This window comes from Physeter macrocephalus, chromosome 18 (assembly GCF_002837175.3).
Source record: "Physeter macrocephalus isolate SW-GA chromosome 18, ASM283717v5, whole genome shotgun sequence".
Classification (NCBI taxonomy): domain Eukaryota; kingdom Metazoa; phylum Chordata; class Mammalia; order Artiodactyla; family Physeteridae; genus Physeter; species Physeter macrocephalus.
The window spans coordinates 85267628-85282438 of NC_041231.1; the positions used below are offsets into that span (position 1 = coordinate 85267628).

General features: G+C 53.3%; 2 protein-coding genes across 2 annotated transcripts; one reads left to right on the forward strand and one right to left on the reverse strand.

Annotated features, from left to right (window-relative positions):
- The first annotated feature begins 4072 nt into the window (after nt 1-4072).
- POU5F1 (POU class 5 homeobox 1) lies at nt 4073-9460 on the forward strand. The gene is made up of 5 exons (XM_007106357.3): nt 4073-4753; nt 7822-7942; nt 8234-8364; nt 8685-8843; nt 8947-9460. The coding sequence occupies exons 1-5, from the start codon at nt 4349-4351 to the stop codon at nt 9211-9213; spliced, it is 1083 nt and encodes a 360-aa protein (XP_007106419.1). The 5' UTR covers nt 4073-4348; the 3' UTR covers nt 9214-9460.
- Nucleotides 9461-10790: 1330 nt separating this feature from the next.
- Nucleotides 10791-14597, reverse strand: TCF19 (transcription factor 19). The gene is made up of 4 exons (XM_007106353.3): nt 14475-14597; nt 13489-14052; nt 11879-12434; nt 10791-11617 (listed from the first exon to the last, which is right to left on the reverse strand). Exons 2-4 carry the CDS (start codon nt 13724-13726, stop codon nt 11377-11379), a joined length of 1035 nt encoding a protein of 344 aa, XP_007106415.1. The 5' UTR covers nt 13727-14052; nt 14475-14597; the 3' UTR covers nt 10791-11376.
- Nucleotides 14598-14811: the final 214 nt, after the last annotated feature.

The window sequence follows — 14811 nt, forward strand, 5'->3', positions numbered from 1 at the left end:
TCTGTCAGTGCTTCACATGCCCAAACCTTTCAGAGCCTCCTGGTTCTAAGCAACACACACCCACCCCTGTGTGGATCTTCTTTGGGCTCCTGGCCTCTGGAGTGGTCACTGTGGGAGCCGTAGGCACCTTCCTCTGGAAGAAGTGGCAGAAGGGCAGGGCAGCAGGTATGCTCAGAATTTTAGAACTGTCTTTCTTTTTCTTTTTTTAGTTGCGGCATGCATGTGGGATCTAGTTCCCCGACCAGGGCTCGAACTCAGGCCCCCTGCATTGGGAGCGCAGAGTCTTACCCACTGGACGACCGGGGAAGTCCCGACAGGTAGGTTTTGCTTTCTTTTTCTTTTTGGAAGCGACCTTAAGGCTCATCTGGTTTCCCTCTCTCTGGGAGGCTGAGGTCCAAGAGCAGCGATTTAGAGAAAAGCAACTGAGGAGGGAATATGAAAAATATGAAAAGAAGGAGTAGGTTAGGATTTCCGTTTCCTCTCTAGCCTTTGTACACACATACACACACACAGAGTTTTACTTCCTGAAGTATGTTTCTTATAAGTTCCCAAACACCAAAACCAAATCAAAACTGGCCTCCCAAACTCATCAAACAAATCTTGATCAAACTCGAGGGGAAACTCTGCTAGATTTCCCAGGAAGGCTGCTGGGAGATGGGGGTGCGGGACGGGAAAGCCTGTGCCAGCATCTTGCTGAGTCCCTCCTCTCCCACCCCTCCAACCCCAATTTCTCTTCACAGGCGTGCAGAGAGAGATTGCTAGTCCCGTGACAACTAAGTGGGGAGGATAGAGAGGAGGGTGTACGGGAGAGGGGCAGCACTTTTATGTCTGAGCTGGAAGGAAATTTAGGGCTCATTTGGTTCAATTCCTCTTTATTAGATGAGGAAACCAAGGCACAGAAAGCGAGGCACCGTCCGTTGGGGTGTCAGAGCCAGGGCCCAGGACCCTGGTCTGCAGACCCTTGGTTTATTCCTGACCTCTTCACCTGGCTTCCCCTCCCTCTTGCTTTCACCTCTCTATCTCCCTACAGACTACAAGCAGAGAGCTGACTCCTAGATTTGAGGTAACAGTACCTGGATTTGGGAAGAGAAGATTTCAGTTTGCAGACCTTGCAGGAGAGATCATAGGGTCAGTTGTTGAGAAGAAGGGGTGTGGTTTACGGTGAGCAGTGGAAAATGTGCAAATTGAGATTAAGGGAGATATTCTCCCAAAGTGGGCAAAGCCTGAATCCTTCTCTCCTCAGCCTTCCATTCTTTCCCTTTCTTCTGCCTTCAGATTGACAGCAGCCAGAAGTCAAAATAAGGGGTTTGCTACCCTGGCCTAGAGCAAGTCTCCGTTGATCCCCATGAGCCATTTCAGCTGGTTCTCCCAACAGGACAGTGAGGGGATGGCTGGGCCGACCGCAGCAAGGCCACCATCGCACCTCTTAGCAACCATGCCAGACCAGCCACACCTGGCAGGGAGTGGTGGCCCTCACCTGCCCTCCCTGGGTCATGCTCTACAACCAGATACTTGCGTTTGTCTTTGTGTAGGACCTTGACATTGCACTATAATAAAGGTGTATGCAGAGAGTTTGTGAGCCCAGTCCTAAATTGGTTTCAGGGACTTGAAGTTGTTTAGTGACTCCCTAAGACCCAGGAGAGTGGAGGAGCCAGGTCTGATGACTCAACCCTGCTTCCAGTCTCCTCTGGGCCTGCACAGAGCTGGCCTGGGCAGGGGCTGGCTAGGACTGCAGACAAACTTAACTTTCCATTAAGGTTCTGGGTCAGGCTCCAGGCAACACCTGACTGATCTGGCTCAGATCTCTGGCTACAAGCCAGCCAGGCAGCCAGGCACCCTCCCCTCCAGTCTCTCCCTCTGGAATGGGACTCTTTCCCAGGCCAGAAACATACCACCTAGAGCAACTACTGATTGAAATCTAAAAAACAGAGGGTGTTGTTGAGTGGGGGGAAAAGGGAAAGGTGTTTTAGGGGCCGCTGGGAAGACAGGGGTACAGGGGCTCTCTGGATCACATGGGGGAAGGGGTTTCTGGGAGCCTAGAGGGCGGCGAGCCAAGAAGCACTGCTGTAGGAGATTTCCCAGGTCGCCCCTCCCCCTCCTCCGGGAGGCCGTCTTCTTGGCAGACAGCAGATAGATGCATGACAAAGGGGCTGTGATGGCTCTGTCCTGGGGGTTGGGGAGATGGCTGGGGAGGGGCCCCTCCTGGTCCAAAGCACACCTCTCCACCCCCACCGGGCCCCTTAATCTATCTGCCTTTTGGGCAGTTAGTGGTTTAGCGGTGAATACAGCTCCAGTTTCGCTGCCCTGTAGATATTCCAACAGACCTATGGGAAGTATTGAAATGCATGCATACAATTAGTTGCCCAAAAAGTACTTAGAGATGGGCTGGAGCAGGGGCTGTGTGATATAGATTCAGAGGAGAAAAAAAACAAAACCCCAAAAAACAGGCTCAAAGGACTTCCAGATACCACCAAGTTGAAGACGGCTGGCCACAGTCAAGAGGACCCCCAACAGGACCCCCAAGCCCCTCAGAAGGCAGATGCTGAGCAAACAACCTCAGACGGGGCTGAGATGAAGAGATGTCTGAGTCGACAGAGGTCCATGTCCCAGGCTCAGGATTCTGGCCTTCCAAGCTGTAGGGAGTTCTGGTCTACAGCCTTTCCAGAGGCCCCCCAATTCACCCCGGGGCCTTCATTTAGGGCAAGTTTGGGGAGCAGACAGACAAACCTCATCCTAAGCAGACAGGCAGTCTGAAAGCTATTCTCTTGCAAACAGAATCAAGCACTATGCCTGCAGTGTGAGCCCTCAGGACAGGCCCAGAAAAATAGACCCTGTGGGAGAGCTTTAGGGCAAGCTTCCTGCACACCCCCCCAAGTCGCTCTCCACCCCCTCCTCATCTTTTCACCAGCCCCCATACACAAAGGCCTGGGGGGGCTGGGGGAGGGGTAGATGATGAGGCTGGACGCCTGAGTCCTCTAGAGGGGGACAGGAGACCTAGGTCCCAGTGGGGGTCCCTGTCTGAGGCTCAGTCTTTGAGGGGATGGGGGGGTTATTGTGGAGCTCTTTTAGCTGCTCTGAGGGGGATTCCATGTGAGGGGATTGGGGCTGGGGGGTTGGGGGGCAGGAAGCTGTCCCCAGGGGAGCCATCCAGGCCCATTCAAGGGTTGAGCACTTGTTTAGGGTTAGAGTTGCCCCCTCTGGGGACCAGGATTGTCCAGCCAAGGCCATTGTCCGGCCCCCCCCCCCCCCCTCGGGGGACCAGGATTGCCCAGCCAAGGCCATTGCCCGCCCCCCCCCCCCCCCCCCCCCGTCCCTCCCAAGCCTCTTTGAACCTGAAGTCAGATATTTTTTTCTTCCCCCCTCCCTCCTGGGCTTTCCCCACCCAGGGCCTAGGGCCGGAGGCCTGGGCTGGGAGGTGGGGGAGGGAGAACAGTCAACTACGGACTAGATAATGTGGGTCTCTGAAGAGGGGGGCAAGGAACTTGATGTGCATGACCCACAGTGGGGGACCCATGAGGGGGCGTCCGATTCTTCTGTCTGGACAAAGGTTGGGAGACTCAGGACCAGTCAGTCCAGAGCCTGGCCCCTAGAAGGGAAAGTAGGGGTTCCATCCCTGACTCTGGTAGGTGAGGGGGCTCTGAGGCCGGGAAAGCCGGGGATGGAATGGAAGCCTGTCTGGCAGTCTGCCCCTGGTGATGGGGTGGAACTTAGCAGGTTGGGCAGATGGCTGCCGGGCATGGCAGCTTTGGGGTAACTGAATCTGGCCAGTAGTCTAAATGGAACACCTAGGTTCCTGGATTGGGGGTGCAGGAGGACAACGGGGAGGGGGGCTGTTAAGGAATTGAGGGGTAGCCCCATCAGGACTTGACACATAAACAATTAATGTTTGAGGAGCTGAGAGGGTGGCTGGGCTCGGGTGAAGGGACGGTGCCAGGGTGTTTGGAGAGGGGTCCAGCAGCCGGGCTCCTGAAGAACGGGCAGGAGGTGTGGAGGAGATCCCAGGCAGCTCTGGTGTGTGCGGAGCGTCGGGAGGGCCGGGCGGCCTGCTGGGAGTTGGGAGTGAAGGCCCGCATGGGGGACCTGCACCAAGAGCCTCGGGATCTGGGGCCTGGAGAGGCGCCCGGCTGAAGCTGCCTGGCTGTCGGCTTCCAGACACCACCGCCACCAGCCGGCAAACACCCTCCGCCTCAGTTTCTCCCACCCCCACCGTCCCCTCCCCCACCCATCCAGGGGGCGGGGCCAGAGGTCAAGGCTAGTGGGTGGGATTGGGGAGGGAGAGAGGTGTCGAGCCGTCCCTTGGAGAGCCCTCGTTTTCCTAGGCCCCCGGCTTGGGGCGCCTTCCTTCCCCATGGCGGGACACCTGGCTTCCGACTTCGCCTTCTCGCCCCCGCCGGGCGGTGGAGGCGATGGGCCGGGAGGGCCAGAGCCGGGCTGGGTTGATCCTCGGACCTGGATGAGCTTCCAAGGGCCTCCCGGTGGGTCAGGGATCGGGCCGGGGGTTGGGCCCGGCGCCGAGGTGTGGGGTCTTCCCGCGTGCCCCCCGCCCTATGACTTGTGCGGAGGGATGGCCTACTGTGCACCTCAGGTTGGAGTGGGGCTGGTGCCCCAAGGCGGCCTGGAGACCCCTCAGCCCGAGGGCGAGGCGGGAGCCGGGGTGGAGAGCAAATCCGAGGGGGCCTCCCCGGAGCCCTGCGCCGCCCCCGCTGGCGCCGAGAAGGTGGACAAGGAGAAGCTGGAGCCGAACCCCGAGGAGGCGAGTGAGCTGCTGGGGGCGGGCGGCGGGGGGCGACCGCGCCGGCCGGGGGCGGCCACGCGAGGGGAGGTGGTCGCCTGCAGCTGCCCGGGTCGCTGACCCAGGAGGGGAGCGGGCGAGGGCGGCGCCCCGGGACGCGTGTGTGGCGACTGCAGGCCGTCCTGAGCAGGGGCCAGGTGGGAACTAGGGGCTGGAATTTAGAGAGAACCGCAGGTGAGGGCAGGGCGGCCTGGGGCAGTCGGAAGTTGGCCTTGCTTCCCCCCTCGGCCCTTGTCAAGTAGGTCCTTCCACTTCCTAGGTCTGACCTGGGTCGGGTCACTCATTACCAGCCCAGCACCAGACCCAGCTTGGGGTTGGAGCCCCTTCTTCTACCCGGATCCCTTCTTGAAAATTTGAGCTTGGTCAGATCCAGGATCTCCGCCTTAGGGTTAAGTGTGGCCTGAGGGTGAAAACAGTGCTTATCCCAGGGTTATTGTTCCTGAAAGTCCAGGGTGTGACTGGTTTCTGATAGAAGCTCCTGTTTGGAGCTGCATGGATGTGTGGAGTTTGGGTTTACCCTCCATCAAGTTTAGGGCTTGTCTTCCCTTGACCTCTGCCTTGGGCCCAGTGAGTCACCGTCAGGCAGAGCGCACACCCTTACACCCCCTTGTAGAGAGCTGGAAACGCCAATTTCAGCCGTAATTCCATAAGTAGTGAACAGCGGGAGAAAAGGGGAAGAAGTCATCTCCAGGCCATTCCCCAAATGTAGGGTTTGCTGAGGGAATTGAAGACTTCCGCATCTAGCCCTGCTGGGGACTATTAAGGATATATCTTCTAGTCCGAGGAAGAGACAAGTGCAAGCAATTAGAGATCAAGTACTAAACCTTTAGACCTCTTCGAAGGAGGTGTGATTGGTTGCAGCTGACCGAGTAGCCCTAGACTCTTTGCTCGAGGCGACGGCTGAGCCTTGAATGATAATGGCTGCCAATTGTGGTCCATTTCCTAAATGCCTGGCTGTGGGCTCAGTTTCTACATCATTATCTCATTAACCAGCACAAAATCTCCTAGGGAGGTATTATTAGCCTATTTCACGGGTCTTAACTGCTAAATGGTAAAGCTAGGATTTGAACTGGGGTTTACCTTATTTCAAATCCCCAAAATATGATTTGGAAAAGCCGAGATGGGAACAGCTGACGTTTATAGGTTTGCGACATCGGTTGAGCAGATGTTGGGAATGGAAGTTACCTTATTTGAGTTTGATGTGATTGATGACCCTTGAAATACTTCTGTTAGGTTTCCAGGACTGCACAGAGGCCTGGCTGCTCTTCTCCATCTTCTGGCCACTGGCCTTCATTGGAGAGCTTCAGGGCTCCATCCATCAACCTCTGCTCTGTCTACCTTTCCTCCACCTCTCATCCACCCTCAAGACTCAAATATCTTCTAGACATGAGCACCGCATTTTCTGTCTCCTGCTGGGATGGCTCCCTGCACTGCCCCACCCTGTCCATCTTCCAGTAGCTTAAGGCCCAAACCAGTCATCCTCATTCCTTTCACATCCTTACACCCAGTCCTTTGGACACGCTGCTATCTTTACCTTGGATATACATCCTGAATCAATTACTTAGAGCCATCCTGGTCCCAGCCACCATCATTATGCTGGGATTGCTGCAGTTGCCTCTAGTCTATGGTCAATACATCAACTGGAGTGAACATTTTAAAATGTGAGAGTCAGATCATTTCACTGCACAAAACCCTTCAGCGGCTTTCCATTTCTCTGAGTAAACCAAAGTTACGGCAGCAGCTCCAGGATCTGCTCTGCTCACCTCTCTGACCTCATCAGCTCCTCTTCTTCCCTTTCCTCAGTCCTCTCACCCTGCTCCGGCCATGCTAGCCTTGCTACTACCAGGGCCCACACACCTCAGGGCCTTTCCACTTTGCTCCTTCCTTTTGCTCAGACATCACCTCTGTCTTATTTAAAATTGTCACCTTCCCCATAATTCCCTACTCTGCTTTACTTTTTTCCATAGCACTTCTAACATACTGGATAATAATTATTTCATCACAGTGAAAGCCCCTTGGGGGGCTAGGTTTCTTTCTTTCTTTTTTTAAATTAAAAAAAAATTTTATCTATCTATTTGGCTGCGCCGCCAGGTCTTAGTTGTGGCACGTGGAGTCTTTTAGTTGCGGCATGCAGGCTTTTAGTTGTGGCATGTGGGATCTAGGTTCCTGACCAGGAATGGAACCCGGGCCCCCTGCACTGGGAGTGTGGAGTCTCAACAGCTGGACCACCAGGGAAGTCCCTGGGGCCAGGGTTTTTGGTCTACTTTGTGTAGCCACTGGTTTGCAGAAGGTGCTCAATAAATATGTTTAATTAGTCAATGAGGATGCTTTTATATTGCAAAAAGATACAGTTAAAAATAAGGGATAATCAGATTTTTAAAAACTGAGCACTAACTATATACAAAGCATGTTATTCATACCTCGTATGAGGACTGTTCTGTAGTGTGTTTGTGTTTGTGAATGTGCATGCCTTGTCATAGTTTGTGGGACCCTCAAAGTAAGCTGGAGAGGGTATATTTGGAAAGAGAACCAGAGACATGGTGCTCTGTACCTCTACACTCAAAAGTTCCTCAAACTGAGGTAATACTAGAGTCAAAAAGCTTTTGTGAGTGTTAAAGAACTAAAGGGCAGGAGCCCCCTTCATAACCTGACAGGTGTTCTCATTGAGGCCTGGGCTTTTCTTTCTATTATCGAATGATGTTCTGCATCTGATGGATGTGTCACTTTCTGGGGTAAATGACATTTGTATATAGTTTATTTCTACTTGTTAGGTGGGCAGCCTGGAAGCAGAGATACTCCCATAGACTATTTATTCCTCGGGGCCCAAATGGAAGCGGGGGTGGGGTGGGTAACTGGTATGTTTATGTTCTTACATGTCCTCTGCCTTTTAAAATGCAGTCCCAGGACATCAAAGCTCTTCAGAAAGACCTCGAACAATTTGCTGTGATGCTTGGGACTGAAAGAGAAGCCAGAACTCCTAGAACTCAGAGATCCTGTTAAAGATAGTGACTTGGCTGAACCCCGAGGAGTCCCAGGACATCAAAGCTCTTCAGAAAGACCTCGAACAATTTGCCAAGCTCCTAAAGCAGAAGAGGATCACCTTGGGATATACCCAGGCCGATGTGGGGCTCACCCTGGGGGTTCTCTTTGGTGAGTCTTGCCTAGCATGTTCTGACCCACAGAACACAGGGACCACATCTCCCCTGGAAGGAACATCGCTGAATTTGGGCCTTTCCTCCCCACCAAGGGAGTGAGAGAAGGGTGTTTCTACCCTTTAGGGGTGAGGGTAGAGGGGAAAGAGATACCGTACTTGTGTGGGATCTTGGGAGGGCAGGAAGAGGTGGCAAGCCCTGGGTCTTGGGGTCGAAAGGGCCCTGCGTCTTGGGGTCGAAAGGGCCCTGCCTGCTGCCTCACCTTGCTTCTTTCAACCCACCTCCCCAGGGAAGGTGTTCAGCCAAACGACCATCTGCCGTTTTGAGGCTTTGCAGCTCAGTTTCAAGAACATGTGTAAGCTGCGGCCCCTGCTGCAGAAGTGGGTGGAGGAAGCTGACAACAACGAGAATCTGCAGGAGGTGAGGGTGGGAGGGGGGATGCATAGGGACCCGCCTGGTCTCAGCCGGATTTCCACTGCTTCCATCCGTGGCTGGCAGCTCTCCCTCTTGGAGGCAGTGGTCCTCAATGGGATGGAGTGCAATTCCTCAGTTCTGCTGGGAGAAGGTCCAGGGCCACTGGTCTAAACCCAACCTTCCAGGATCTTTCTTGTGGCCCTGGTGCCAGTCACTGCTCCTGAGCAGCTGGCTCTCGAGTCATTGACCTCATGATGCTGTTGCTCAGCAGGTTCGAGGCTTGCCCTCCCACTTCCTTCCTTGTCATCTCCTCCCCACCTGCCCAGATATGCAAGGCAGAGACCCTCATGCAGGCCCGGAAGAGAAAGCGGACAAGTATTGAGAACCGAGTGAGAGGCAACCTGGAGAGCATGTTCCTGCAGTGCCCAAAGCCCACGCTGCAGCAGATCAGCCACATCGCTCAGCAGCTCGGGCTTGAGAAGGATGTGAGTGCCCCTGTCCGCGTCCCTGTGTGCTCCATCTCCTCCTCCCCAGTCACACCTCCCAGAGCTTATGATCGAATGTCCCTCTCCCGTCTTCCACTCCCAGGTGGTCCGAGTGTGGTTCTGCAACCGTCGCCAGAAGGGCAAACGATCAAGCAGTGACTATTCGCAACGAGAGGATTTTGAGGCTGCTGGGTCTCCTTTCTCAGGGGGACCAGTATCCTTTCCTCTGGCGCCAGGGCCCCATTTTGGTACCCCAGGCTATGGGGGTCCTCATTTCACTACGCTGTACTCCTCAGTCCCATTTCCTGAGGGTGAGGCCTTTCCCTCGGTGTCTGTCACCACTCTGGGCTCCCCCATGCATTCAAACTGAGGTGTCTGCCCTTCCCAGGAATGGGGGCAGAGGAAGGGGGACAGCTAGGGAGAGAACACTGGGGTTCGTACCAGGGCTTTGGGATTAAGTTCTTCATTCACTAAGAAAGGAATTGGGAACACAAAGGGTGTGGGGGCAGGGAGTTTGGGGGAACTGGTTGGAGGGAAGGTGAAGTTCAATGATGCTCTTGATTTTAATCCCCACATCACTCAACACTTTGTTCTTAAATAAAGAAGCCTGGGACCTAGTAGGTGGATACTTTTGTCTTTGGTTTATTCTCTAGTTACTGAAGAGTGGATGGGGATAGTTAATAGTGGATATTAATAGCTCTCCCACCCAAATGACCCTGAGACCAAGGATGCCGTTTAAACTGCCCAGAGTCACAATGTCAGAGAGAGATGTGGGATTGGATCCCAAGTTTATATGTAGAGGGCTCTTTTAGGTGTGAGCTAGTTCTTAGGAGCCTGTGACCTGGGGAAATTGGAGGTGAACACCTTATTTTTGCCCAAAGATGCAGTTATTACATAGCCCATTCCCTGTTAGGAGCTGGCTTTTTGCTTTTCCCCACTCTCCTCTGGAAGTCCTCAGAGGCTTTGTGCTAAGAAATCAAGTCTTTTAGGTACTCGTTTCTTCTGCATATCACCCCAACCAGAAACTCTACTTTGTGCTTTCTTGATACCTGGGTCCATTTGGTTTCCACTTAAGGTTTTTGCCTACCCTGTCTGTGACTCACCAAAACTCCCACATTTTAGTCCTGCCTCTGCCACTTCCTAATTAGGGCCCTTGCTCTGGAGCCTTTCCTCAATGTGTAAGAAACTTGGGTTGGTAAGTCTAAGTAGAGGAGGAAGGGGATGGATATGCAGGTACAATAGGATAGGTCAAGATAGGGCTTTCCTAATAAGAACTACAGAAATGCTACTTTGACGGTATCTTGGCTTGGCATACGACTCTCAGAAGAGAATCAGTGTAGCATACGTGGGTTAGATTGATACACTGGACCAGGTCGCCCTCTGTTGTAGCTGGTGTCTCAGGTTTTCTCTTCTTGGTAGTACTGGTGAACCTTGTAAAAGTTCTGCCACCCTCATGAACTTTACCAAATCCCAAGTACCTTATTTTAATGGCAGTGGATCTGTTGTTTGTTGTTGTTTTATAAATATTTATTTTGGCTGCGCCAGGTCTTAGTTGCGGCACGTGGGATCTATTAGTTGTGGCGCATGTGGGCTCTTAGTTGCGGCATGCGGACTCTTAGTTGCGGCATGCGGGATCTTTAGTTGTGGCATGTATGTGGGATCTAGTTCCCCAACCAGGGATCGAACCTGGGCCGCCCTGCATTGGGAGCTCGGAGTCTTACCCACTGGATAACCAGGGAAATCCCGGATCTGTTTTCTTTTAAACTAGAAACTGTAATTACTTGGATTACTTTTTTCCTGTCTTCCCACCTCCAGCTTACCTCATATATTTGCACCTTTTCAGCGAGCAGGTTTGTATTTCTCTACCTTGTCTGCTCATCTCCTCCCCTAAGAATCTGAATTAGTTTTCCAGACTTTACCACTCCATTCTCTCAAGAATTGGAAAGCAAGGAGTATCAGACCCACAAAAAGAGTAAGTACCTTGGAGTATATGAAGCTGCTCATTCTTTATTTGGAAATGGAAGCAAAGCTCTGAAAAGTCAGGTCACAGTCATGGTGATCAGTGGCAGGACTGTCCACAGTATAAGGAAGTTTGGGGGCTGTGCCCTAGGTTTTCCCAGAGATGCCTTAGGTGATGCCATCAAGAACATTTAGAACTTGCTTGTTCATGCCTGGGGCTTATAACTTCCCAGGTATGACCCCTGCAATTGATGGGTTCTCTTGACCAGACATTCTAGTGTCCATGACAACAAGGACCTACAGCTTGTGACAAGTGGGAATTTCCAGCTCACTGGCAACTTCCTGGAGGCAGCAATATCTTTGGCAGGAAGCCATCTCTTCTGTTACCTTGGCCATGAGGGCCTGCTTCAGGCCTTGAATTGATAATCCATAGGAATGGACCCTTCCCCTGTAGTCATTCCCTCCTAGAGAGGCAAGGGAAGAAGAGGGCATCTCTTAGGACCCATTGGCACCCCAGTGTCCACCCATGTCCTGAAGGTGCCAGCTCTGTCTTCTGGTGCTTTGGTGGTGGGCCTTAGGTCTGGATGCCTACACGACAGCCTGGGCACTGGAAGTCGGCCTCCCTGGCAGCCTGGATGCTGCAACCAACACAGGCCACATGGAACCAGATGTCACAACCATCACACTGAACCCAGGCTACTGTCTCTTCTTGGGGTAGGCAGCAACAAGGGGCTGCACAGTGCTCCCCGCCCCCAACTGCAGGGGGAGCCCTGGGGTTGCTCACTGGGTGTTTCCGAGGACGCCCACGTCGATTTCTGAAGAAAGTGACACAAAAACCAGGGTCACTGGAAACCTGCAGAAGCCTAGAACTTTACCCTGGATAACTGCAGAGTGAACCTATATAGATTCACTAGACTAAAGGTGAATCTGGTTAGAAGAACTAACGCAGGTCTTGTCATTTCAACCTCTGTTCCATCTCCCATCCCCATCCCCCAAGCAGAGAGCTACCTCCCAGCCTAGGGCTCTAAAAGAATCAAAAGGTAGTGAAATAACGAGACAAAGTTCTCTCCACTTACCCACTGGGTGTCAGTGGGGTTTTCTCTACACGGAGTTTCTTCCTGGGCTCCATAAGGACTGGTGGGGGGCTCTTGGGAGCCTCTCTCTCATCATCCAGTTCTGCCAACACGCGGTGAGCTGATTTCCTCCGGTTTCTTGGGGGTGGGACAGAAGGGGTGGTCCCCACTTCCCCAGCTGGAGTGGGAACAGGCAGGCTCTGTGGCCTACCCCCACTCCGTGAGAAGGTGAGGGGCTGGGAGTGGAGCTTGCTGAGGCTGCCAATGGAGTTGAGGATCAGCGTGGCTTTGGGGGCAGGGGAGAGGGTGCTGAGGGGGCGCTGTGGAGCCCCCTGGGAGGGCAGCATGGGCCGGAAACCAACCCCGGTTCCCTCTTCTCCCCTAGACCGTGGGGTAGTAATGGCAGCAAAATCTTGAGGTTTGACTCGGACTTGCTGAAACAAGTAGAACTCTGAGGGGCTGGTTTCTGGGGGCCCTTCAGGGCCAAAGGTCAGAAGGTCACCATCACTCAACTCCAGCCTGTGACCCCTTGGGAGTCGGACATTATTGACCAAAGTCCCTGTTGATTGTGGGGCACCAGACAAATACAGAGAACGACAAAAACAAATGACAGGTCAGAAGTGGAGAAATCTGGTCCTGTCTGGTTTTCTGGGGAACATGAGGAAGAACAAGACACCTGTCATCAAATTCTCACATTCTAAATCTCTCAGCAGGTGACATCAGATATGAAACTCCTTGTGAGTTGGGAATGAGTTTGTTTTTCTTATGCCCTCCCCCAGGGCACATGGAGGGAATGAACTCCTTCCCTCAATTCACTGAGGTCCACTTCTCAGAGATGCCCACTTTCACTCAGTTCCAACTCAGTACTAATCAGCATAGCTCAGATTGTCTGGGTTCAAATCCAAGCTCCACCACTTACCAGCCATGTGACCCTGGACAAGTTAGCTTCTTTATTCCTCATTTTCCTTGTCTGTAAATTGGGGTATTTGTGCTCGCCTACATTTAATGCCCTTAAAATGTTCTTGTCTCATAATGGTAAGCACTAAATGAATGTTGGCCACTATATCCAATCTCCACAGCACTCCCCACAACAGACCTTACAAAGATTTACATTCTACCTAAGAGGAAACTAAGATCTAAAAAGGTGAAGTGACAGGCCTGAGTGATACTGCCAGGTGCCAGTAGCAGAACTGAGATGGGAACCCAGGCCTTCAGAGGCTGACTTAACTGCCTCCAAGTCAGGGAGTAAGACACATGTCCAGATCATTAAGACATAATTCAACATATAACTGCCCTAAACCAAGGACAAGGTGCTTAAACAAATCTGGAAACTTAGTCAAGTCTGAGCTTGTCCCCCAGTGGCCCCAGAACAACCCCACTGTGATACTCCAGGCCCTGGATCTATCTCCCAGCCCCTCTAAGAGCTAAACAGGGTCAGCCCCACAAAGATCTGACACTGCACATTTCTGGTGGGAAGACAGGTCTGGATGACAACCCTCCATCCAACCTGATGGGGAGTTTGGGAGGCAGGCAGACTCCCTGTGGAGACTCTTGGTCATTCCAGCCCAGAACTGCAACTGCCCAGGCATAAGGCTGCTCTGCTCACTCCTCACCTTGGCTGCTATGGTTCTCCAGGCTGACCCTCCAGTCGTCACCCCGGCGTTCAGCGTGCAGCTCCGCATGGACTCCAGAGATGAAGCCGGGCTCCTGCTGGGGCCGCAGGGCCACATCACAGAGGTCGGCCCTGCAGCCCAAGCGGTAGGTGCAGCCAGCCCCACTTGGGGGGTGGAAGGTGTAGAGATCGCCACCCTTGCCGCCCCCTATGCGCAGCAGCTGGAAGCAAGGCAGCATGGGTGGTGCCCCCTCCACACCACCTCTTCCACTTTAGGAATCCATCACCTTTCCCACTCCCTGGGCCATGCACATCTGGCCTAAGTTCAGTTTCTGTCTGATGCAAACTTGAGGTGTCCTTTGTGCAATTTCAACTTTGAGCACACTCCCTGAGTAGGGCAAATTCAGAGTGCAAGGAGCCTAGGACGCGATGCAAAATTGGCTGTCAGCAGCTTTGCAACTGAACAATTTGGTGAAGGTCCCAGTGTAGTGCAAAAATGAAGGCGTCTTGTGGCACGAAGCTGAATCGAATCCTCAGGCTGCTAAATATTCCAGGAGCCTTCAATCTGTGCAAGGCAACAATACATTAGGCAGCTTCTAGGGAAATTCGAACTGTAGGTGTGGCGGTGAGGGTAGGGGCTGCTTCTGTGTGATATTAACTTGTCACCTCTGTAATTTGGAGAAGAGAAGCTTCTTCCTGTAAAACCTGCTGATCCGAATAGAGTAACCCTCCTGCTAGCCCACGCCTCACTCTTCTGGCCAATCCCTCACTCATAACTAGTTGGCTTGAACCCCAGTGGGAAGTGTATCCACTGTCACCCCTCAAAAGGCAGTGCAAACGGGTCTCTAAGGTTCTCCAGCAAAGTGGATCTAAACCCTTGCTTACCGACTTCTCCGGGTGGGATAAAGACAGAAGAAAGGGCTCCCGGGATGATGCAAGCCAAACCCAGCCTTTTCCCTCCCCGCCCCAGCCCAGGCTCGTATCTACCGCGCGGTGTAGTCTCGGAATGGTCCCCTCTCCAGGCAGTGCCAGCTCGGCCGGGGTTGGTGCTCCTGCGGCTGTTTGACAGCGAGGAAACCAGGGCCAGGAGGGGCGCGGCCTCCGCGCGCGGGCAGCGCCGACCCCGCCTTCGGAATTCCCGGGTCCGAACCTCCCGCCGAGCGAGCCCGCCCCCGTGCCGTTTCTGATTGGCCATCTCGTTTGCCCTCCTTCTTTCCATTGGGCGACGAGCTGGGAGGGTCCCCGATCTCCCGCCTTCCGCTTTTTCTGATTAGTTCACAAGTTTTCCCGGGTTCCCGGAGTTGGGCGGAGCTGCCAGGGCGCG

What these genes read in the sequence shown, in the direction of transcription:
- POU5F1 (XM_007106357.3), top strand. Translation starts at nt 4,349, where the DNA reads ATGGCGGGACACCTGGCTTCCGACTTCGCCTTCTCGCCCCCGCCGGGC. An exon ending in ACAACGAGAATCTGCAGGAG is followed by an intron (nt 8,365 to 8,684) that starts GTGAGGGTGGGA and finishes CCACCTGCCCAG; the next exon opens with ATATGCAAGGCAGAGACCCT. An exon ending in AGCTCGGGCTTGAGAAGGAT is followed by an intron (nt 8,844 to 8,946) that starts GTGAGTGCCCCT and finishes TTCCACTCCCAG; the next exon opens with GTGGTCCGAGTGTGGTTCTG.
- TCF19 (XM_007106353.3), bottom strand. Translation starts at nt 13,726, where the DNA reads ATGCTGCCTTGCTTCCAGCTGCTGCGCATAGGGGGCGGCAAGGGTGGC. An exon ending in GGAGAACCATAGCAGCCAAG is followed by an intron (nt 12,435 to 13,488) that starts GTGAGGAGTGAG and finishes CACAATCAACAG; the next exon opens with GGACTTTGGTCAATAATGTC. An exon ending in ACCCCACTGACACCCAGTGG is followed by an intron (nt 11,618 to 11,878) that starts GTAAGTGGAGAG and finishes CACTTTCTTCAG; the next exon opens with AAATCGACGTGGGCGTCCTC.